General features: G+C 47.3%; 5 protein-coding genes across 5 annotated transcripts; 1 reads left to right on the top strand and 4 right to left on the bottom strand.

Moving 5' to 3' along the window:
- Positions 1-1,176: 1,176 nt before the first annotated feature.
- Positions 1,177-3,150, bottom strand: PEX2_109150 (Dyp-type peroxidase; the record flags this gene model as incomplete). Its single annotated transcript, XM_016748182.1, has 8 exons — positions 1,177-1,466; positions 1,519-1,905; positions 1,967-2,076; positions 2,140-2,250; positions 2,319-2,417; positions 2,474-2,781; positions 2,837-3,059; positions 3,110-3,150. 8 exons carry the CDS (start codon positions 3,148-3,150, stop codon positions 1,177-1,179), a joined length of 1,569 nt encoding a protein of 522 aa, XP_016595024.1.
- A 1,792-nt stretch (positions 3,151-4,942) lies between these two features.
- On the bottom strand, positions 4,943-6,686 carry PEX2_109160 (cytochrome P450; the record flags this gene model as incomplete). The annotated part of the gene is made up of 5 exons (XM_016748183.1): positions 4,943-5,367; positions 5,416-6,024; positions 6,084-6,152; positions 6,207-6,420; positions 6,471-6,686. The coding sequence occupies 5 exons, from the start codon at positions 6,684-6,686 to the stop codon at positions 4,943-4,945; spliced, it is 1,533 nt and encodes a 510-aa protein (XP_016595025.1).
- A 2,330-nt stretch (positions 6,687-9,016) lies between these two features.
- PEX2_109170 (CDR ABC transporter) lies at positions 9,017-13,580 on the bottom strand (the record flags this gene model as incomplete). Its single annotated transcript, XM_016748184.1, has 6 exons — positions 9,017-9,186; positions 9,247-9,785; positions 9,841-10,241; positions 10,299-10,946; positions 11,007-12,696; positions 12,760-13,580. The coding sequence occupies 6 exons, from the start codon at positions 13,578-13,580 to the stop codon at positions 9,017-9,019; spliced, it is 4,269 nt and encodes a 1,422-aa protein (XP_016595026.1).
- A 1,081-nt stretch (positions 13,581-14,661) lies between these two features.
- PEX2_109180 (Acyl transferase/acyl hydrolase/lysophospholipase) lies at positions 14,662-22,480 on the top strand (the record flags this gene model as incomplete). Its single annotated transcript, XM_016748185.1, has 7 exons — positions 14,662-15,252; positions 15,322-15,429; positions 15,505-16,440; positions 16,522-16,897; positions 16,951-17,699; positions 17,772-21,477; positions 21,555-22,480. 7 exons carry the CDS (start codon positions 14,662-14,664, stop codon positions 22,478-22,480), a joined length of 7,392 nt encoding a protein of 2,463 aa, XP_016595027.1.
- Positions 22,481-22,864: 384 nt separating this feature from the next.
- Positions 22,865-24,083, bottom strand: PEX2_109190 (3-beta hydroxysteroid dehydrogenase/isomerase; the record flags this gene model as incomplete). Its single annotated transcript, XM_016748186.1, has 5 exons — positions 22,865-23,169; positions 23,223-23,322; positions 23,374-23,528; positions 23,581-23,764; positions 23,817-24,083. 5 exons carry the CDS (start codon positions 24,081-24,083, stop codon positions 22,865-22,867), a joined length of 1,011 nt encoding a protein of 336 aa, XP_016595028.1.
- Between the last annotated feature and the right edge of the window lie 247 nt (positions 24,084-24,330).

The raw sequence follows: 24,330 nt of genomic DNA on the forward strand, positions 1-24,330 counted from the left end.
TCAATTTCTTTTTTGGTAGTTTCTTTAGCCCTTGTATTGGATGTCTTCTCCCCTAGTCAATTTTATAGCCACAAAGATGAAAAGGCGTTAAGCAGTATAAACCGTGTGAACTACTTTTCTATGTATAATCAGGGATGTAAATTGTACTAATAGAATAAGGATGAGAGTAGTATTGAAGCATCCGTCCTGCCTAGCTTGACTTTTTGTACCACAATAACTTTATAGAGTCTCCAGGAAAAGCAGGCATCCACTGTGACATACTTATCTCCTTAGCTGTAGTAGAATTGAAAGTGGCCTATTCTATCCCTAAAGTGAGAATTGGATGGCGAATGTTAGACAATATCTGGATAATAATAGCGGCCATGAACCGTAAAACGCTTGTCTCATGGGTTCTGTACGGCTTCTGACGTCCTTCCTCAGCTTTGGCACCTAGATTGATACTGGAAACAATCCATTTTTCTCTTGAAATAATCACCGACACGATTAGTTTAGGGTATAACACAGATCCGGGTATATTTTGATGCATGTGCATATTTACGTGGCTACCTACATAGTCAAATTCCAGTAGGACGGGGCAGAATCCCGAATATAATCTTGATTTTCCATTTTACAGCCATCCTAGCTTCTTTATTAGCTTCATTGGCTTTAGGTAGGTCAATCTTATCAATCATACTGCCTATCCGTCTTTTTTAATACTCGTAGGCGGGTCTTCCCGAGAGGAATATGCGTTACAACAGGGATGCATGGTTTAAGGTTGGTGAAGCACTGAGCTACGAAGCTGTTATTCCGATTTAGAAAGTCCTGTAATATTAGCTGAGTTTGGATATATGAATGCATAGCTTCTTCGTGCTTATAGGAAAAGAGGGGCTTATTGATGTACCCTGCCCGGTTTTCGCTTGATATATTACTTCATCAGTTGTTAAGGTAGCGGAGATATACTAGAGTAGCTACGACAAGGACTTATATGATCCCGGTCCCCATTTTGTACATAAAGATGCTTCCGATAGCACTAGAAATGGAAAGATAACCACTAAATAAAAACTTGATATTCGTTCTAAAATAAGAATGAATCCCGAGACTATAATTGAGGCTTCATGCGTTGAAGTTCCTCCAAAGAGGAGCAATGAATTCCCATGACATAAAACAAAAACCCTCCCAAGGATCAAAGCGGTTCCCTTATGCCTTGCAGAGGTGGTCCTTCATGCCCGAAATTGACGGCGAGAAGAAGTACTCACCCCCACGAGGAATAATGAATCGATTAATTCCAACAGTCTTTGTATTTTCCTTTGGGGGAGGGAACATCGGGTCAGGCAGGTTTACCAGAGGGGCAGGACTCTTGTACATAGTAACTTCGTCGTCATCGCGGCGATGCGGAGGAACTTGGCCGATGATAGGGTCAATCCCTTGTGGGAGACCTCCGCATTCTTCAGACTTGTCGTCGGGGCCATCCGCTTTATTTGCCCACTCTGAAATGATTGTTAGTATCAGCACTGCAACGTTTACAAATACCTAACGTACCTTTCTGCACGGTGCGGAACCCATTCTGGATGCTGCTCTGGTAGGAAACAAACAAAAGGCCACGCTCCACCTGCGAGACACCACCCTCCTTTTCAGGTGTCAATGTGAGGTCTCCATATGGGATTCCTCGGCGGAGCATAAGATGCTTGTGGTAGAAGGGGTGGTCATCTCGGGGACCGCATTTGCGAATATGCGACGCATAAGGACACTTTGTCTGGTCATCTGCATTGTAATTGAAGTTGTCTGTGTGGTTTCTAACTTCCTGCTCTTTCCAATTTTTGTCAAAATCAGCCCCCCATTTTTCCTTCAGCTTTCTGACGTTTTCATTGGGTTCGTGGTCGAGAACCACGCTAGGGTCATCGGTTGGATGAAGTTCCAATGGAGCTCCTGCGTTGGGGATAATGGTTTAGCTCAATCTAGCCATATTGGGTATCCACGATGTTCATACCATCAGGCCATCGTCCCATGACGCGTGATGAAAATAGGCGAAGTTCTTTTTTGGCTTGGTCCGAAAAGCCCTTGTCGATTTTGATCCTCTCAATATTTGAGGCACACCATCTAGAAGGAGATGCCGGCATGCTTTAGGTAGCTGTCGGATTGAAAGACGGAAGGAGTACTTACGAAATAAACTCAGGAACCCTCTGCTCGTAGATACGATAAACCATGAAGCTACCATCCTTGGCCCATGCTGGGGTAGTACTGGTATCTTGGTCACCTCCGACAAGGATGGTACTAGAAATTATCTCATCAGAAAAGGAAAGCAGCTTTTGACGAGAATAGGAATTTGGATTCATACTAACCCAGCCGGAATTGGCTTCATGCCTTCCGGATTCTTCTTCTTCTCGAGATCGTCCAAACCGATCACAACGGGCTGAGAAAGGCCGTCCACCCACCCGAAGCTGCAGCAGTATTATTAGCGGCTGGTGTAAATGGTGCAGCTCTCCTGGAAGCTTACTGTTCTCTGTCATCGTCCAGAACATGGCCACTCTGGGAGCAGACTCTTTGCAAGCTTTGGCCTCCTTTACCGACCTCAAAAATCCCCTCAATCAACCTATCGATTGTTCTCTTCACTGTCGCGGCACTGTCGCCAACGACAATAAACACACCATCAATCCATCCGTTTCTTGGTTTGAAATGATGGTACCAATCGTGTTGATCATCCAAGCCTTGATGTTTTTTCGGGTCTTGACCAGCCTCCGGATAGGTCATATCCTGATACTGGCCGTTGTTGAAAACCTCATCAGAAAATCCCTCCGCATTGAGCTGTCGATTGTCAGAAAACGAGCTTTTAATTGCCATCTAAGGGCCGAAACCATACCTTAGCAAGTCCCTTAGAAGAAAAGGAAACATTGACTGCTGACAACTTGATCAGTCCCGCCAGGGTGCCGTTTGCCTTTTTACTATATAGGTCCTCTCTCATCTTGAAGGCATCGTCAGCTGTGGTAATCAATGGGACAAGCTTGGCCAAGTGGTTTTTGAAACGATCTACATGGGTGATTCGAAAAAAGTAGAAAGTCTCGAACTTCTTAGGCAGACGAGGCCTGGTATAGTCAGTAATCTTGGTCCCTTAGACGATGGCCTAGTTGTTTACCATATATCTCCCTGAATATTTTTCTTGTCGGGGGTCGCCATTTTGAACAAGCAAACCAAGAATATTTCAGATTCTCTGTTGGGGATATTTTACGGTTCAGTTAAGCAGATGAGACGTGCTTTATATATTTACGAGGTGGGGTTGATAACCTTTACCAGTCATGGCAGTAAGAAACTCGAGCTGTAAAAATTCCTTACGTCAAGCATTAACTTTTCTGCTCTACGTCTACATCTGCAGTTGGGTAGCGTATGTTGCAGACAGAACATCATGTCAACTTAGCATTACATGGGATATATCACATCTCGTCGGGCAACAATGATATTGAAGTGCATATGCAATGCCGTGTGTGCAATGATACAGCATATCCCTATCTCCGTGATCTGACAATGACATCACGCTATCATAAATACCTTGTCAAAGGCAGTATGCCTACTTGCTCTTTCGCAACAGACGGGTGATCTATTCCATTCTCAGGTCCGCCAGCGAACGTTCGAATGGGACGAGCCCAACCCATAGTTCCATGTGATAGTATGTGCCATATCGAATGCAGCCTGGCCACAAAATTAAGTCGTCGCTAATGCCGGCGCCGTCATGCACGCTATTCCTGTATGCACGATTTTAACACACGTAACACACCGCATCCCGATCTTACCAAATATACGAGCCAACAGGCCATATTTGTAAATGGGGTTTCGTTGTTGGTGCAGGGTCGCAGCTTGCGATACGACGTGCGTCTTCCAGTTGTTGCTGTATCTAGTTATCCCTAGTGGAGGTCGAAGTGCTCTGTAGATTTGAAAGGTATAATGCGGCGCAGATGGTCTTAAACGGATCAAGTGGCCAATGTAATTGGTTCACTAGGTAGTGCGGATATTCCGTGTTCTGACAATAAACACAAGATGATGTGTCACGTAGGGTTCACTCCGCTATACAATAGACCAATCAGGACTGTGCGAAAGGCAACAACGTAATAATGCAGCGGGGCAACACACCACAATTAAATCTCTAAATGGGGACCCTAGTCACCAATCAGTTGTGGGGTTAACAACTGCTGATAGGCCACCGAGAGCCAACCGACCTATGTGTTATCGGATCACGTGTAACATCTAATACCCAGGCATCCCCGGGCATCTAGAGAAAAGAGTAACTACACATACAATTATACTTAGTAGGAGTATGATCCACCCTAATCGAATTCACCCGCTAGAGGTTTCCCTGCGTATATGTTACCATATATACTATGTGTTGCGCACTAGAAATTACCCCTTTTGGGAACTATAGATCTATACAAGTATACCTCTTATATCGACTTCAAGAATCTACAGTGGCTCTAGGAGTAGGAAGAACTTATGGATATATAAAGGAGTGTCGTTACATACTTAGTTTGGTTATTTATCTTATTTCTAACATTATTGCTTATTTACTATTCGGATTGCTACAGTTCTTTACACGATTAATAACTTAATGACACTTACAACTAGAGCAATACTTCGGTATAGTTATATGTTGTATTTTGCGCTCTACCTAGTACCTAGTATTGTTGCTCGATACTCTCAAAAGGGCTTGGCCTGTGTAAGGCCTACTAGTAATGGTATGGTTAAGAGACAGATTGTTAATATTGAAATACCCAAGGAGTACAAGGCCATTGGGCCAGGCTACGAAGCTCATTTTGGGGGCAGCATTTTGAGCTTGGAGGCCAAGTCTTGGTTGGTACCCTTTTTAAACGGTATAAAATGGTAGAAACATCTACCATGGTGGGTTCATCCTTTTGGTGAACATTACATTTGACCAAGCGAACTAGATTCAGAGATATGCTAGATAGAATATAGACACATCTTAGATAGTGATCTCCTCTTTTCTTCTTCTGATGGCAATCCTCGCAAATGGATCCGCAGAAAGTCTCATGCCAGACTTAAAAATACTTGGGGTGCATCCCTCAGCCACTTTGAAGTCGTATTTCATGATTACGTGACACAGAATGACCTTCATCTCAGCGGCAGCAAAGAATCGTCCGGGGCAAGCGTGTTTTCCAAAACCAAAACCCATGTGTTGAGGCGAGGGTGACACGAACTGGGCCAGAGCTTCTTTGTCCATGGACCCTTCACGAAGCTTAAGGAAACGATAGGGATCAAACGTCTCAGGGTCAGGATAGATGCTCGGATCCCACATTTTACTGCAGGAGACGAGGATGATTTCACCCTTGGGGACAATGGTCCCATCAGATAATTTGACATCGGCTTCGACTTTACGTGCCATTTTTGCTGGTTCTTGTTAGCCTGAAAAGGTTTGAGGTATGGATAGTCATTTACCAATAGCCATAGGCTTGACCCGCTGAGATTCCTTGATGACACTGTCCATCAACTTCAGCTTGTACATGGTGCTCTTGTCCCAGCCACCATCTCCGAGAACTTCAATAATCTCTTTCCTGAGCTCCTTAATAAGTTCTTCGCGGCCACAAAGATCGAGAATAGTCTGGGTAAGTAGGTCGGTGGTGGTATGGATAGCAGCGGTAGACAGGGCTAGCTGCATGGCAGCGGGGTCAAATTTATTGTGGCCTTGCGAGGAGTTTTCCTCAAGCCACTGGATAGCATCATGGTATGTCTCCTCTGGTCTGCCCTCTGCGACGGCTGTCTTTCGAGCTTTGTGCCGCTCCTCAATGACAGGCGTGATAATATCTTTAGCCTCTTGCAACTCCTGTCGAATCTTGTGGCATTTGGGCAGAAACTTAGCAGCTAGAGGCCGGAGCATCTCGGGCCAAAGTCGGAGTTGAGCTGCTGCCATTAGAGAGTCGATTGTGTAATTGATTGTGATACGTAGCCATTCGGGGTTACGGCAAATCTTCTCGCCGAGGAATACACGCGACGACAGTGACGCGATTAAGCCAACGGCCTTTGTCCTCAAGTGAACGTCATGCCAATCTTTCAAAGTGAAAGTTAGTGATTTGCACATGGTAGAATATAGCCCCGAGACAACTGACCCGTATCATCCGTCCATTGAGTCTTCAGCACGTAGTCAGCCTCGTCAGACATGGGGCCCGTTATGTTGACTACATGAGTTAGCGAGTAAAGTAAAACAGTCTAGCAAGCAGCGATATTCTCACGAAGGTGCTGGGTGAGTTTGGTGCGAACGGTATCCTGGATGATATCTGACGTGACAGTAACCCGGACAGCGTCGAACCCTGCAATATGGACATGATGTTCAGTTACCAAAGCACCGCTCAGACTTAGCGAGCGATGGCTCCGAATGTCTTCGGCATAATCAGCTGACAGGATAGTCCTGACACCATTTTCAGTAACTACACGAAAAGCGCGAGCCTAGAAAAGTCACTTCTTGGGGTTTGACAAGTTGATAATGCAAGACATACCTTTGCAAGTCCACTCATGATCAAGTTATGCGCGTCTGCCAAATAGCGCTGTCGAGCCTTGGCAATGCTAAACTCGAACTGCCGCTTGCCGTTCACAAGGGGGAGCTGAGGAGTTTTGGCGGAGTTTAACAAGAAGAACAGCCCGGAAAGAAGGGCCAAGCCAGCCAGGCTGATCGTCGGCAAGTTGCCTAGAAGCCATAGTGTTTGTATAACCATGTCGCAGAGCCAACAGGGCGAAGTAAAGACAAAGGGAGCAATGTATAGAAGAGAGGGTCGATGTGAAGACAATCAAAATGGTAACATTAATTATGCAAATCAAGTGACCAAAAAACATACCAGGTTCTCCAACAGCTCCTAGCTATCTCTAATCTTCGGTTAATCATATGCATGTAGGCCCTAGCTTTGTATTCAGGTGCCAGCTATGATCAGCCGTGATGGGTCGTAGCATCCTTGCAGAATCACCCTCACGTTATCATCTCCATAATATTTTTATTTTTAATTTCACTATGGTTCTTATCGAGCAATTCAAACGTATGCTCCAAAGCATCATCGCTGAATACGAATGGAATGGACTTTACTCCGTACTGCATCTGCAGATATGCACCATATCATTAGTCGCGTTGATCCCCTTTCAAGAAAATGAGTCTGGGTAAGTGGAGCCGATCGAATTTTTTTTGAAAAAAAAGAAAGTCCGACTGCATAATATTGGAATACAAGAGTCGGAATAACCAGTTCAACTGTGGCTAGCTGATATCATGCACCTACGTGGATCCACGCCCTAATGAGACAAGGCATGCGGTGGCTTCCACTGGCATTGCTTTTTTCAATCTAAGTCCCCATTCCAAGCCAGCCACCTTTTTGTCTAGAGTTTAATGTAACATTCTCCTCCTTAAGGATTTACAATGCATTACAGAGTAGTGAGGCCATGAAGGGAGATAGGCTTGCTTTGAATTTGCTTTCAGTGCGCCTTCTCGCAAGGGCTATCTCTCGAATTTCTCATGCCGATACCAGTCTGCACATCGTAAAGGAGATAAGCATTATCACCGCGGGAAGCGGCATATCCGAACTGTATTCTTTTGCTAAACAAGCCTCGAGGTGACGGGGGGACGCATTTAGGTATTTTAAGCAACATCAAACATCATGCTTCGCGCTAAGTACCCAAAAACTGTTGGTTTGTATCTGCTCCTCTAGTAGCTTCCCCTTTCACAGCGAAAGGCAAGTCCCGAGAGAGGTTTAGGCCGTAGTAGTCGAGATCGAAGACCAGCGCTTTCCATGAATCTACAAATGTGGCAAACTTGCCATGATGCTATATTCGAGATAGAAGCATGACAGTGCATGATCAAGGTCCTTTTCTTTTTGCTTTCAGAGGCCAAAAGTAATAAATTATCTTAAATACAGGCCGTATTTTCTCAAAATACACATCTTGACGAATGACCTCTATGATTGACTTCCTAACAAGAATAGTCCAGTCTGAGTTTGGTCCATGGGTTTTCAGCTGTCAAGCTTACTCTTCATCATCGCAGCAGGTCCAGCAGTCCTAAATTAATGAAGGGTTAGACGGAACAACTGGGTGGGGGGAAAAGTAGTAGATTCTCTCTAAAGAAATAAGCCTTACCTGGTCACCGGAGTTGATAAGAGTGGACTTGTATCCAGTTGGGCAATCTACAGGTTCGTCTCGGCACAAGCGGAGACAACTAGCATCATCGGCCGCGGGCATGGCGTAGACGGTGGAAACAGTCAGGGCGATGGTAGCCACCAGGAGAGAATAAAACTGCATTATGATTCAGGGATTTTTGAGGAGGAATATAGATGGTGCGGATTGGTAAACTCTGAATATGTGAAGTGCAACCTGTAGATACAACCTCCTCAGGCGGTATTTATAGCCGATTCTTGGACTGTATAAAGTTATTTCTTATGTTGATACATTTCCCAATTGAGTGCATGTCTCTTTGGAAAATCTCGGAATGCAGGTCCGGATGAGAAAACACCAATACGTGCCGTCTATGCAAGGTGGCGTCTGTGGGGTAACACAAGGATCACCTCCGAGGAAGCTACGGCGTCAATCAAGTCTACACGAGTATAAAATAGTCGTGAATTATTTACGGGGCTGGACCTCTCACCTGATGCATGATGATCTATGCCAGACTCGCACGATCTGGGACCCAGTCACAGTTACACCGCATTGTGGGAAAAGAATTCTTCACTCCTTACCGAACTCCTCAATCTACAAGCAACATATACTTTCCGAAAGAAAACATACATCGAAACACATCAGAAGGATCGATCTGCAGGTTAGTACAACAATATACAACATAGGGCTAGTTATGTATCATCTTTGATTCGTCCTCGTCGATCACAGGAATTAGTAAGAAAACAAAGCTTCAGAGGGTCAGTATTCATATTTTGACAAGGGTGTAGTTGAAGGAGCATCAAAAGTAATACATTTTAGTTCCTATGCGAAAAAATATGAATGGCAAACTGATAGGTAGTGAGGTGAAACGCAGTAAGCTAACAGGAAGCTGACTATCTTGATGCTAAGGCATCCATTAATTATTGTGAACACCCCGAGCTTTAGTCTTCCTTAAATGCGGTAGAACGCGGAATAGATAGTACAGCCCAATAGCCGCCAAGATGTTGAAAATGGTGTATGCCCAGAAGATCCCGAAGTCCTTCCAGCGATCTTCCCAAAAAATTTCTCGGCCAGCGAGGTACTGATCTGCGGTCCTCATAGAGCAGTATTGACATTGCTCAGTGGCTTCCTCATTGTATATCTTACCGGGTGCATATTCCAAAAATGTTCCCAAGTATTGACCACAAGTCTGCCCCGGTGGGGGGTCAAATATGCTTAGCTCACGATCGGAACAGTGTATCTCCCTGCCATGCAATGCAGTGGCGCTGATTCCTCCAACGTAGTAGGTGAGCGGGGACAGATGGTGCATGAATTTCCAAAAATGAGGCAGGGCACTCGGTGGCTGCAGGATACCATTGAAAAGCAGGGAGAGAAGGAATATAAAGACGGCAATCATGCTTCCCAGGGCTGGGTTCGGCAATGCGGCAATCACAAATTGTGCAAAAGTGGAAGCAAACAGGAAGAATTGCACGATGAACAGAAGGACGAGGCCTTGACTCTGTGGAGACTGACTGGCACCGTAAACAGAGAAGTAGAAAGAGGCCCATGTGCAGACCCCAAGCAAGATTTGCCATGGAACCTCAACCAATATCTGGGATACGATAAAGACCTTCCAGGAGTATGTTTTCGACGGTCGCTCACGTAGCTCGTAGAGTGACCGCTGGTTCGCAAATTTAGGCATAATCCTGTTTACGTGGTTAGACTGTATAAATCAAAATGAACTGGAGGGGGCCAACTCACTGGTTGACCATGGTAGAGAAAATAGTGCACAGAAGGAACAAGCTGAACAGGGTGTTCTGGAAGCCTTGTCGAGAATGGTTCGATTTCCAGAAAGAGAATCCAATGAGCAGACCACAGACAATTCCCAAGGCGAACTTAGACAAGATGTAGGCGGGCTGACGATAGTATTGCTGGAAATCACGCTTGATGACATGGTAGAACTGGGCCCTGACTGGCATCGCAAATTCATCACCGACAGTAGGCTCGAGAGGCGCAGGTGCGGAGGCAGAGGAAGATATGCAGTCTAATTCATCGAGGACTTGCTGTCGCTCTGGGCTGTTATTCCATACATCAACCCAGTTGATAGTTGTTTCTTGCTCATTTGCATTCTTGCCGACGACATCGAGGATATACTCGGCAGGCTGTAATTAGAAATGTTAGCAACCGTGACATATTTGAAATTATGGGTATCAACTTACATTTTCTCTCTCCCCACATCGTCGTGCTCCATTATTCTCAAAATAGCCAAGAAGAGTGTGGGCCTGATGCCCAACATCACCGAAATACACTGTTTTGCCTCCTTCCACAAGGAACAGTAAGCGATCAAATTGTTCGAATAGGATAGCGCCGGGCTGATGAATCGTAGCAAGGACGGCTTGTCCATGATCGGCAAGCTTTCTCATGAATGCACATATAGTCCAAGAGCTTTGGGAGTCTAGGCCGCTTGTAGGTTCGTCGAGAAATATTAGGAGTTGAGGTTTTGCAGCAAGTTCGACACCGATACTCAGAAGCTTTCTTTGCTCAATGTTGAGCCCCTCTCCTGGGATGCCAATCACGGCTTCGGCGAAGTCTTCCATCCCCAGCATCTGAATGACATCCTCAACAAATGCATATTTTTCACAAACTGTTACGGATTGAGCCTGTCTTAGTATCGCGTTGAAACGAAGAGCCTCACGGACAGTGGCAGTCTCCAGGTGAAGATCTTGCTGGTGGACATATGCAGTTTTTCTACTGAAGCTTTCATCAAGACGGTGCCCATTGACCAATACGTCCCCAGTAACAACTCCAATAGTCATACGCTGAGCCAGAACATCCAGAAGAGTGGTTTTCCCTGCACCGGAAACGCCCTATAATGAGATAAGTAAGTAAAGTGGTTTTTGACCGTAAGAAGGAATGGGAATCCGTACCATAAGAGCCGTGAGTGTTCCTGGCTTAACCCAGCCATTGACGTCCTCTAGGAGTCTTTTGTGATTTCCTTTAACAGGTAAATCATAGGTAAGGCCTTTCCAGCTAACCGTATTATTCTGTTTTGAAAAATTGACAATGCGAGAGTCGAGATTTCTGAACTCCTTTTTTGTAAGTGGTTCTTCCCCGGACTCCACATCCCCTTCACGCACTGCCCCAGGGACATGCCCCGGACGAAAGATTAACGCTTCTGCAGTCGTTTTGGTTTGTGGCGTATACTCTACGAGCACAAGATGAATACCGTGGAAGACTAGTGCGAAAGCCAACATTATGCCCAAGTTTCGCCACATATGTTTGTGGCTGTACTGGTAGCCGTCCCAAATATATTCATCTCCAGAAACAAGGTATTCCCCTGCCCTAGAACCGAGTGAAGAGCATGTGAAGGATTTCCCAATGAAAGAAGAGATGTCGGCTGGCACAAAATTGACGCATTCAAACCAGCGACCATGAAACTCGTTGCTAATAATACTCTCGTAGGCATAGAAGATCGGGTTGAGCCACCGGATCCAGCCAAACCACGGCGGCATGTCGAATTGTGGCAAGGTGAATCCAGTAAAGACCGCAATGCAAATGATTACAATGCCTGCCAGTGCCATAGCTTGTCCGATCGCACGAGTCATACTAGCCAATGTACGGAACATCCCTGACATCGCCACCACTGCGGTAAGTTGGAAGAGAATGTAGATAAAGAAGTTCGATGCTTCTCTTCGTAGATTGGCCATGAAGTATAGAATAACCCCAGCCAAGAGACAGCGGAATAACTTGATAGGAAGATCCAGGATGATACCGGCGCATGCTTCAGCGCAGGGATGAACGAACGCGAAAGCGGTTTGTTTCTCCACAATTCGTCTCTGGCTGTATAAAACATTGATCTCCAACATAGAAATCAATGCATTAGTGAGAACGGCCAGGAATATAACGCTCGATCTCTGGCTCATTCCCTCCGAACTCTGTGGGATGTTGAAAAACAAAGACCCGATGATAACGGCGACCACAATCTGCACAATTGCCGTCGCGATCAGGGATGGGAGGTCGTTTCGAGTGCGTTGGAAGGCCCTTGCTAGGCAAAGGCGGATTTGCATCGGGAGAGAAATAAGATAAGGGCTCGAGGACCGAACATGGTCGGCTTGTTCGGCATGCTTGATATGAGCCAGCTTGATTTCTTCTGTGCCGTCAACAGAGGTTTCTTGGGAGTGCTGGCGCATCGATAGTTGCAAACTGGCATAGTCGGGGCTTTTCTTCCAGTATTCGCTGAATTCAAAAGGAGAACATGGTATTTTGCCCTCCATGCCAGCTTGTGGCTTTCGCTCGGTGGGGTTGGTGACGGCAGCAATAAAATCGGCACTTGTCTGTCGAGTAGGACGTTCCCAGCCCATCTCCACGAAATACTGCACAGCCCGATTGCATGGACCGTAATAAACTTGCTGTCCTTCATACAGAACAGTAACTTTATCGAAAATGCTGTACATATTTTCAGAAGCTTGGTAGGCAGCGACCGCATGACAAGATCCAAGGAGATCGGCGGAAAGACGAAGCGCACCAGCGAAGTCTAGCGCAGACGCAGAGTCCAACCCCCGAGTACTATTATCCCAAGCAGCAATGGAGGCACGAGACAAGGCCATCTCTGCAATGCTGTAATAGTCTAGGTTAGTGCTGTTTATATGGCGGATGTGGTGTTCCATGGAGGAAACTAACCTCACTCTCTTCCGTTCTCCTCCACTGACGCCACGGATATAGTCGTCTCCGACCTTTGAATCATAGGTGTGTGAAAGGCCAAAAAATTCCATGACTATTTTCACGGCATTTTGGACGTATTTTTCCCGGCTCATTCCGCCTAAGCGGTTGTGTGGCGCGCGTGCGTATGCCGCGAAGCGGAGGGTCTCCCCCACAGTTAGGTGAGGAAAATGATGATCGGCCTCTGAGTTGTAGACAACTTCTCCCCGGAACCCAGTCATCATATTCTCGAACGAGATTCCCCTGTACTCGATCTTGCTAGCCAGATCCAGCTCCAATCCATCGAGGCGTCCGCAGAGCGCCTTCAGAAATGTCGTACATCCACTACCCGGACGGCCAAGTACAAGAAGCATCTCTCCATGTTGAATAAGCCCATCAAATCCATGCAGAATGGTTTGGCGGCCTTGGCCGCTTTTTCTGCGATTGCAAAGACTTGCTATCTGTGCGAACGGACTCCAGAGCGAGGAGAGCACCGTATGTTGAACACGAAGCGTAGACCCCGAGCCGTGTACATGCAAGTTCTGAAGCAATACCCCACGCTTGCGGCCCTCCAATGTGACAGGGTCAAGGGTATTGATCGTTCTTCTCGCCCATTTTGTTAAGTCAACCGCATCGCTGTCAAGAGGTGACACTTCCTTGGAGGTGTCAAGGGCGGGTCGATGCTCTGCATGTGGTGAGACCTCGTGTGCTTGCACGGAGGCGAAGCTCTCGGATACGTTGGTCACAGTAGACTCAGTTTGGTCGATCTCATTTTCTTGTTGGGCGAAAGACTTGGTCTCCATGGCCTGGTCGCTGTTGGGGGGCATCATAACACCTGGTCCACATGTATGCTGCAATCCAAGATCCAGAATACAGCTCACGCACTACCATAAAATTTAACAATTTGTGAATGGACCAATTTGGATTTACAGAGACTTTTTCAAGCAACGCAATGGATCCTAACAATCTATCTTCCATGGGAGCCCTTACTTCTCAAATAAACTGATGGATGGGGTCCCAGCAGCTAACATTCTAGATTGAAAGGGGGTCTCCGCACACCCGCATATGCTAGGGAATCTACTTGGTCCCATCGCCTACTTAGGTCTAATTCATTGATTTATGTGTTCGCTCTTTGCTTTTCTGCATAATTTTCAATAGTGCCAACAATCCTCAAGTTGCTTATCATGATTCCGATTTTAGCTTTCTAGGCTTGGCTATGTATGCAAGGGAGGTGAAGATAACGATGAGTTCAAGCTTTATAGAGTACGGAGTATATTGTGCAGCAGCACGAGTCTCATATATCTTAATGTAAAATTCCAATAATGGCCCTGGAATTTGGCTGGAATTTGACAGCGTACTACTGTACAAAGTAACGGCAGGAAATGCTACTGTGGATCTCCCTAGCCGCAGCCAAAGAATTTGAGTGGAGTTATATTATACATGTAATATTGAAGCAACCGTGTATTAATAATTTCTACAAATTCCACTTTGTAGCAGGTTACACTTCCATACTAGGAGACTGGGCGATCTTGACCAGCCAGCCACAATGCCAAAATGGGGCAAGATTAGGTGTCTAGTGATCGACAGCGATAGATCAGTCCGCTGTACTCTGCATATGGTGCTGAAAAATAAAAGAAATTCTGTATTTTCAGTCTCAGTGGGCAAGTAGCTTTGTTGTTTCAGGTCCCAAGGTACCGGTGCGATATTGGGCAAGCCTGTGGGTCATCCAGGACTCTCTCGTACCTCGATCGGGATATGTGATAAATGCATGGGCTTTTTCCCTTTCATTTTGATCTTATTGAATATTATAATTATTTTATCTTTCTTCCATCGTCTTGCTCTTGCACTCGGTTCAACGTTACCTCAAGCCAAATATCGTTCGTCATGGTGGAATCGTCAATCTCAACTCGGCCTGTATGTGTTCTCTTCGGTCCTCAAACCTCAGCAATTGAGGAAAGCATATCCATCATTTGCAACTCCCTCCGAACCAATCCGTCCCTATCTTTCCTCAAGCCTGTTTTAGAGGAGCTCCCATCGTTATGGTCTGTCATCACCGATGCTTGGCCGGCCTTATTGGAGGTCCCGGGGGATACGCAACTGGGCACCCTGGCTCAAGCGGCGTGTGGTGACTCCGTCGAGAGCCCGGAAATTCCATCAAGTGTACTATTGACCCCTGTCACCGTTCTGAGGCAGATTATTGAGTTCTGTGAACTGAAAGAAAATCACTTGGAGTTCCGTATTGTTGATGCCCAAGGCTTCTGTGTGGGCTTCTTGGCTGCTGTTGCTGTCTCATGCTCTCAAAACACCCATGATTTTCAAGAGATAGCATCCGTCATGGTTCGATTAGCTGTTTGTATTGGAGCTGCGGTTGACTTGGATGCGAACGCCCATGGCTTAGCCAGATCCATGGCAGTGAGATGGAAGTCCGGTGCTGAAAATAAAAGGCTCAACCAAGTTCTGCTTGCTTCTACAACGGTATGTATTTCAGCCTCGACTATTTCTGCCGTTGGAAAGTGCGGGTTAGGCTGACTCATACAACTATAGGCCTATATTTCTTGCTTTACGGATACAAATGCGGCTACAATAACAGTGGCAGATGCTGAGGTGGAACAAATAATGAAGGAGTTGAGAGCTAATGGCCTATCAGCCAAAGTAATTGATTTGCAAGGTAGATTCCATAGGCCAGCCTATGCAGAGTCAGTGAAACATCTTTCAACACTATGTCAGAATGATGCGCGGTTCAGATTGCCAAATACCAACTCCAGCACTGATGGTCCATGTGTTCTCCCATTGAGATCGAATGTGGATGGTGATGTAATTGGAAAAGGATCCAGCATTCATGATATCGCATTGGAGTCCATCCTCACCAAGGCTTCTTTGTGGTCTTTAACTGTTTCTGGCTCCTTCGATGGGACACACCAACAATTCGAGGAGGAGCTTGGCTTTGTTGCCATTGGAACTGAGCAGTTCGTGCCTCGCCGGATCAGAAACCGACTCGTCAAGTCCGCAGGTTCACTTGGCAACACCAGTAATGGCCAGGATACGCAACCAAACGGAGTCAGTCACACTTCTATCGGGGCCGAAGTAGAGCAGGAAAAGTCACAAAATACAAGCAAAAGTCCTTCCACCGCAGTTCCCATCGCCATCACTGGTATGGGATGCCGATATGCCCAGGCAGACTCTCCGGACCTGCTATGGGAACTGCTTCAACTAGGCCGGTGTGCAGTCAGTCCACTCCCAAACAAGCGTTTCAAGTTGAACGAGCTTCCCCGGCAGCCGAAGGGGCCATTCTTCGGGAATTACTTGGAAAATCCCGATGTTTTCGACCATCGCTTTTTCAACATCTCAGCGCGTGAGGCGGAGGCAATGGACCCCCAGCAGCGGCTGCTACTCCAGGTGGCGTATGAATCCATGGAATCCGCAGGTTACTGTGGCATTAAAAAGTTTAGCCTTCCCAAGGATATTGGTTGTTACGTGGGGGTTGGATCTGATGATTACACCGATAACGTCGGCTCTTGCAACGCCAATGCCTTTTCGGCGACTGGAACACTCCAGGCATTTAATAGTGGCAGAGTCAGTCACTTCTTTGGTTGGAGTGGCCCTTCCGTTGTCATCGATACCGCATGTTCATCCGCTGCGGTTGCCATTCATATGGCATGCAAGGTAGGATTATCTGCATCCACGACTGACAATGTCGTAATTTTTCGATAGGAATACAATTAAACTAACTATGTCACGTCATAGGCGCTTGAAAGTAACGATTGCTCGATCGCTGTTGCTGGAGGTGTCAATGTCATGACCAGCCCCAGAGTCACGCAAAACTTGGCTGCAGCGTCTTTCCTTTCTCCCACTGGAGCCTCGAAGGCATTTGACCAAAATGCAGATGGATACTGCCGAGGAGAGGGAGCAGGCCTTGTTGTGCTGCGCCCCTTGGAAGACGCTCTCCGCAATGGAGATCCTATTCTCGCCATCATCGGGGGATCAGCTGTTAATCAGGGATCCAACTGTTCTCCAATCACTGTACCAAACTCGGAGTCGCAAAGATCCCTTTACTGCAAGGCCATGACAGCCGCTGGTGTTTTGCCTGACCAGGTGACTTATGTCGAGGCCCATGGAACCGGTTCGTGCAATATTTACTTGAGCAATATGCATCGGTTTACTAAATAATCACAGGAACCCAAGTCGGTGACCCAATTGAGTTTGACAGTCTTCGAAAGACATTCAACGGGCCAACGAGGAAGGAGACTCTGTATGTCGGCTCGGTTAAGGATAACATTGGACATGTCGAGACCGCATCCGGAGTGGCTGGTCTTCAGAAAGTCATCTTAATGATGCAAAAGAGCCAGATCACCAAGCAAGCCAACTTCACCCGACTCAATCCGAATATTCCGTCCCTGGAAAATGAGCTTATCGATATTCCCACCCGCTTGACCGAGTGGCAATCTGCGGCGGCCTCAAAGGCAGTTGCCATGGTCACTAACTATGGCGCTGCAGGGAGCAACGCAGCCATTGTAGTCAAGCAGCATGAAAGTTCATCTCAGACGTCGGCTAGCTCTCGCAACATTCCCTCTGAGGTACCAGTAATAATTGCTGCGAGCTCAGCGGAATCACTCCGGTCGTACTGCAAGGCGTTGATTTCATACGTCCGCGATGGGAACGCCGAGAGCTATATTGACACGGCTTACAACTTGGCGGTAAAGCAAAACAGAGATCTGGACTATATTCATGCATTCTCAGTTCCCTCAGACGATTCCTCCGCTTTGATTCTCAATCTTGAGTCACTTGATCTGGAACCGACCATGCCCAAGAAGAAGTCTCGCTCACACCTACCAGTTATTCTATGCTTCGGCGGCCAGAATGGTAACGCATGCCACATTTCGATGGAGCTATTTGCCCGAAATGAGCTAATCAAATACCACTTGGTGAGCGCAGCTGTGTTTCTTTGTGGCAACCATTCTTACATGAAATCTACTAATACTCTGTATCAAATTTAGATGGAATGCGAACGGGTCTGCCAGGCCCTCGGCCTTCCCAGTCTGTTCCCGACAATCTTCGATGCAGCTCCCAATGACGATATTGTCAGTCTCCATTGTGTTCTTTTCGCCATTCAGTATTCCTCGGCCAAATCATGGCTGGCTTCCGGTTTAAAGGTTGATCGAATCATTGGTCATAGCTTCGGTCAGCTCACTGGACTGTGTGTCAGCGGTGGACTCGAACTATCAGATGCCATATACCTGGTTTCCGAGCGTGCGAGACTCATCCGTGATAATTGGGGACCAGATCATGGGATAATGCTTTCTGTTGAAGCTTCAATTGCCGAAGTGGAGCGTCTTCTGGGCCAGTCTCCGGAAATTCTCCTCGATATCGCTTGTGTGAATGGACAACGCAACATGATTCTTGCGGGCGACGAGCTCTCTGTCCAGGCATTTGAGAAAATTGCGGTGCAAGGTCCCTCTACCATGCGTACTAGACGACTTAAAAACACACATGCATTCCACTCTCGATTAGTGGACAGCATTGTCCCTGCATTCACTCAGATTGCCCGCAGTATACAGTACTTCCCGTTGTCTATTCCTATCGAGGCATGCTCAGATGGGGATTGGTCTTCTGTGACACCAGCCGATATCGTTTACCATAGCCGTCACAGGGTTGACTTCCAGAAGGCTGTCGAGCGGGCGGCATCCAAAGCTCACGGCCCAGCTGTCTGGTTAGAAGCCGGATCTGCGTCTCCTGTCATCTCAATGATTCGGCAAGTGATCGAGGCTACCGCATCCTGCTCGGGCGACCATGTGTACCAGGCTATTGACTTGGAAGGCCCAGTCGCCCAGAAGAAACTTTCGCAGGCTACTGCCAACCTTTGGAATAATGGTGTATCTGTTCAGTTCTGGCCTTTCCACGATTCCCAGGCCAAGAGTTATAACTGGATCAACCTTCCCCCTTACCAATTTGCTCAAAACCGCCATTGGATTGACTACGATCCTTTCGCGTTTGCTCCGCCGCAGGGCGCGCCACCTGCGAGTCCAGCAGATGACCTTAACGTGTTCATTCGTGTTTTAAGCAAGGAACTCACTGAATGCATTTGCGCCGTCAATACCAATCACCCCCTATACCAGATGTGTACAAGTGGTCATGCGGTTGTAGATCAGAATCTGTGCCCTGCCTCCCTTTATATTGAGATGGTTGTCCGTGCTGCGGACTTTGTACGCTCGGACAACTCGTCTTCGCTGGCGATGCCCCATGTGCAAAACTTGGATATTTCGGCTCCGCTGGTGCTCAATCCACGCGGTGACTTGCTGCTCAAGCTATCGCGCATGCGATCGGATCAGACGTCATGGTCGTTCTCCCTCTACACTCGCGATACAGACCAATCCGTTATTGTTCATGCGACCGGAGATATTAGCTTGTATCCATTTGACTCCTCTGTTCCAATCTTTGCGCGCCTGAATTCTATGGGTCGTTTGATCGATTCGTCGCGAGTACAAGCCATCCAAAGCTCTCCGACTTCGAGCGGGCTCAAGGGTATCGCTGTCTACCAGGCGTTCCGCAGAGTCGTCAACTACGCTGAATGCTACCGTGGTGTGAGCTGTGTGTATGCGACCGAGCACGAATCTGCTGGAGTAGTAAATCTCCCTTTGTCCCCAACTCACGATAGCGCATGCGATCCTGTCCTTATGGACAACTTCATTCAAGTTGCTGGTATCCATGTCAATTGCCTGTCGGATATTCGCAGCCAGGAGGTTTATGTGTGCACTGAGATTGGAGAGTTCTTGATCGCACAAGCATTTGTCGGTAGAACTGGCACTTCTTCGGAAACTTGGGATGTCTATTCCAACCTCGATCGCACAGAGAAGGGGGTCATTGTATGCGACATCTTTGTGCTGAACCGTGCAACAGGCAAACTGGCTGTTGCTATTCTTGCTGTGACTTTCAAAAGTATTCTTATCACTTCACTTACTCGGGCTCTCAAAGCACTTGATGGTCAATCCGAAGAGCCAAAGGTGGTTGATAAAAATATCCCTCGGGACTTCAATCGCAAGGAACTTGATCATGTCACGTTGCAAAGTTCTCCTGCTCCTCGACAGATCGCTCCTGCACGGGACCATTTCGTTGACGTTCAAGCTATGCTCTGTGACTTACTTGGGATGCCCGCTGACGAGCTTCATCTATCTTCTAACCTTGAGGATATTGGTGTGGATTCACTGATGCGTACCGAGGTGCTCGCGGAGATCAAGAAAAGATTCAACGTGTCGATTTCCATATCTTCCTTGACTGAAAATCTGAATATCGAGGCGCTGGTTGGCATGATTTTCCCCGAGGCTTCCGCTGCGTCTGTGACGAATCAAGGCCCTGCCACCTCGCAAGTAGGGGCCGCTCATCTTGCCTCCGAAGGCGATGGCAGTTTGGCCGTACCTTATGTGCCCGTCCAAGCTTCACAGGGTTTGATGGACATTGCACCTGAGTTCTTCACGGAAATTCAAAAAAGCACGGCTCACGCAACGGCCACGAAATGGGACGGATTTTATCGCTCTGTCTATCCTATGCAGATGGAACTTGTCACTGCCTATGTAGTGGAAGCATTCCAATCTCTTGGGGTCGTGTTGGAGAACCTCCAGCCTGAGCAGTTAGTCCCACGGGTGGAAATCCTTCCCCAGCATGACCAGGTCATGAGACAGTTCTATACCATCCTAGAATCATCAAACTTGATCATGCAGGCCGGCGCTGGCTTTGTTCGTACGCACACCTCTGTCTCAAAGGTGGCTTCCTCTGAATTGCATGAACGCATTCTTTCGCTCTACCCGCAACATGCCTCTGAGCACAAACTTCTCAAGACAACTGGTTCGCAGCTTGCTGACTGCTTGACTGGTGATTCTGACCCACTTGCTCTCCTGTTTCAAGATGCTGAGGCCCGCGAGCTGATGGGAGATGTCTATACAAACGCTCCCATGTTCAACGCCGCAACCCGTCACTTATCAGAATATCTCGCTGGTGTCCTCGGTGGCTTAGATACTTCTCGTGAGATTAGAATCTTGGAGATTGGTGCAGGCACCGGTGGAACAACCAAGGCTCTGTTGAGTACACTCACGGCGGTCCCGAATCTCCGTCTCAAATATACATTCACTGATCTCTCATCTGGTCTCCTGGCCCTGGCACGCAAGAAGTTCAAAGAGTACAACTTCATGGAGTACCAGGTACTCAATATCGAGCAAGATCCTAGTCCAGGGATGTTGGGGCAGTACGATATCATCATCTCCAGCAACTGCATTCATGCGACCCGAAATCTCGTCAAGTCATCTACCAACATCAGGAAGCTTCTACGACCTGATGGAATCCTTTGCCTAATTGAATTGACGCGCAATCTTCCTTGGTTTGATCTTGTGTTTGGTCTGCTCGAAGGCTGGTGGTTGTTCGATGACGGCCGCAAGCATGCACTGGCCACCGAGGATGTTTGGAAGGAGAGCCTTTCCCAGTCAGGCTTTGAATGGGTGAACTGGTCCCTTAACCATACGGAAGAATCCAACACACTTCGGCTAATTACCGCCTCCCCAACACCTGCCTCCCCCCTGGTCAACAGCATGGATGCCGACACCGGTGTACCTAAGCAGGAAACAGTTGTCTATGGAGAGAAAGATGGTGTGAGACTATGTGCCGACATCTTTTATCCTGAAAGCCTTGAGCCTGCTGGACGGCGGCGTCCAATCGGTATGTAGGCGAATGACCTCCCTGACTCCCCTGCCTCCAAACACGATGAACAAGCACCTTTCTCATTCGACGATTAGCTCTCATGATTCACGGCGGAGGACACATCATGCTTTCTCGTCGGGATATCCGCCCAGAACAAACCAATATGCTACTGGACTCTGGCTTCCTCCCCGTTAGCATAGATTACCGGCTTTGTCCTGAGGTATCTCTCCTTGATGGACCCATGCTCGATGCTCGCGAGGCGTTGCGTTGGGCCAGGTGCACCCTTCCCAAGTTGAAGATTAAACGTCTTGATATTCAGCCGGATGGAGATCAAGTCGTGGCTGTTGGTTGGTCAACTGGAGGTCACTTGGCTATGACACTGGCCTGGACTGCCCCACAGGATGATATCGCACCGCCCGATGCGATCCTTGCCTTCTACTGCCCAATGGACTATGAAGATCCTTTCTGGTCAAAGCCAAATTTCCCTTATGGACAGAAGTCTTCTTCTGTCAGCACAGCTTCCGTTTTGTTGGAGGGTATGCGAGAGCTACCTATAACTGCGTACAACCCCTCAGCAAACAAGAAGGCCCTGGGAGGGTGGATGTCTCCAACTGACGCACGAAGTCGAATCGCACTGCACATGAACTGGACCGGACAAACACTCCCAGTTCTCCTCGGTGGCGGACAATATTTCAAGTCTCTGAAGGCCGGTACTGGTGACGAGATACCCGAACCCATGACGGAAGACGTGCAAGCGGTTAGCCCGCTTGCCCAGATCCGTCGCGGCACCTACAAATCCCCCACGTTTATCATTCACGGAACGCTTGATGATCTTATCCCGGTGACTCAAGTACGGAAGACATATGATGAGTTGGTTGTTCAAGGAGTTGAGGCTGAGCTTCGTGTTTTGGAGAAAGGGTTACACTTGTTTGATATTTACCCGGGGTACAAGGAGGATAGAGACGCCTGTCAGGCTGTCTTGGAAGGCTATGATTTCCTTCGCAGTCATGTTCGGATTTAGTTCGCTATTTCATTACAGTTAATACATATAATTTTCGGTCTAATGATATCTGTCTCTCATCCAATTGCACTTTATAATACCCTAACAACTTCCACCTCGACACTTATTATAGACTACTTCCTAACCCTACTTCAGCGAACACTTGCGATTATTTGAAAGTTGGTGGCAGCTGAAAGAAAATGCAAATTATGCCTCATCATAGGTACCTAAGTTTGTAGCTTCTTGTTGGCTCCAAGGGGATAACAACTTCCTCTTGGGATCAATCTGAGCCCACCTCAGCCCTTCTTTGCAATCATTTCCAGATATAACATCTTTATGTAACAAAGAAACACACTTGCATGCCCCAAACTGGAAACTGGCATCTTTTAGAATGGCCGTGCGCCGTCACTTCTTCTCCTGGATTCCACCTATGAGGCTGGCTGCCATTGGTGTCCATGTGGACTGACCAAAATACTCTTGCAAAAGCTTTTCGGCTTTTGCTGCTGGAGTAACTTCTCCCAGTGTCGCCTGTTCATCAAGCGGAGAATCTGGGATATGGGTATTCTTTGGCTGGATGTGTCGTAGAATCTCGACCACCTGCTTCCAAGTGAAGTGGCCGGCAGCAGCAAAGAGGCGCTCTCCCTTCACAGAACGGCTAAACAGTGCAATTGCGTGCAGGCGAGCAGTATCTACAACATCCACATACCATGCTTAACACAATGTATCAGCGCTACTTCTCTTGATTCGTTGTAAATCTACTCACGTAGAGGAAGAAACTTGAAGGGTACGGTATTCCCCTGGAGCATGCCGGTCACATATCCCATGGTTGAACCTCCAATGTTTGAGTGAAGCACATTTCCCACCTAATATGGATTATTAGCTCCACTGATCATGTTAATAGTACCTAAACTCACAGTAAACCATGGGAGGACTGTATTAAATTCAAAGCCTGGGTGGTTTTTCTCAACCCATTTCCACGCCTGGAACTCTCCCTGTGTCTTGCATTCACGATAAGCAGAGCGCTCCTTGGGAGTGGTTTTCCCCTCTGCCACGCAAATATCCCAGGAATCTGTACATATTTCTTCAGCTCCAGCATCATTTTCCAGAAATGTAACACTGACCCACGTCCAGCTTGAATCCTGGACCTTTAGGATAACCAGCAGCAACGATAGATGAAGTAAACACGACTCGCTTAATTGAGGTTTGAGTAGATGCTGACTGGAGAAGATTCGTATTGCCATTCACTGTGTACGCAATGGCGTCGTCTATGTCTTCCACCCCAGCATTTGAAGGCAAAGCCTGGGCCTAATTGCAAAGCTCAATACTAGTTCTATCGGAATTGGCGAGAAGAACTTACCACGTGAATGATGCCGGATATTCCTTGCACACATGCATCAAATGCGCCAGGCTTCTGGAAATCGGGCACCAGGACAAGCTCGCAGCAATCTGAGCCCCATTTCTCTGCAAAATAGTCATTGAGCCATGGCATTGGAGTGCGGACAGTTCCTCTGACCAAATAGCCAAGCTCTAGGAGAACATTGATGATGTGTGAGGCGATGTAGCCATTTGCTCCAGTGACAAGCACCCTTGAGCCACGGGGGATCGCATGTTCAGTATGGGTCATTTTCTTTTGAGATTTCGTATATGTGGAACAGCCAGCCGAATAGAGGTTCTCCTTCACTCACCCATTTTTTGGTTTGATCCAGCCCTGGCAAAAGGTATGAAGGTCCCCGTAAATTACGGTCGTGACAGTACCAAACCCCCCTGATGAACATGGATAATTCCCGCACTGTAGCGGTGAGGGCTCCTAGGTATCACAGACTATGTCTTATCATAACTGTGGATCGGCATTCGTCGTTCTACAATCGATC

Source organism: Penicillium expansum (assembly GCF_000769745.1).
Source record: "Penicillium expansum strain MD-8 chromosome Unknown contig375, whole genome shotgun sequence".
In the NCBI taxonomy this organism is placed as follows: Eukaryota; Fungi; Ascomycota; class Eurotiomycetes; order Eurotiales; family Aspergillaceae; genus Penicillium; species Penicillium expansum.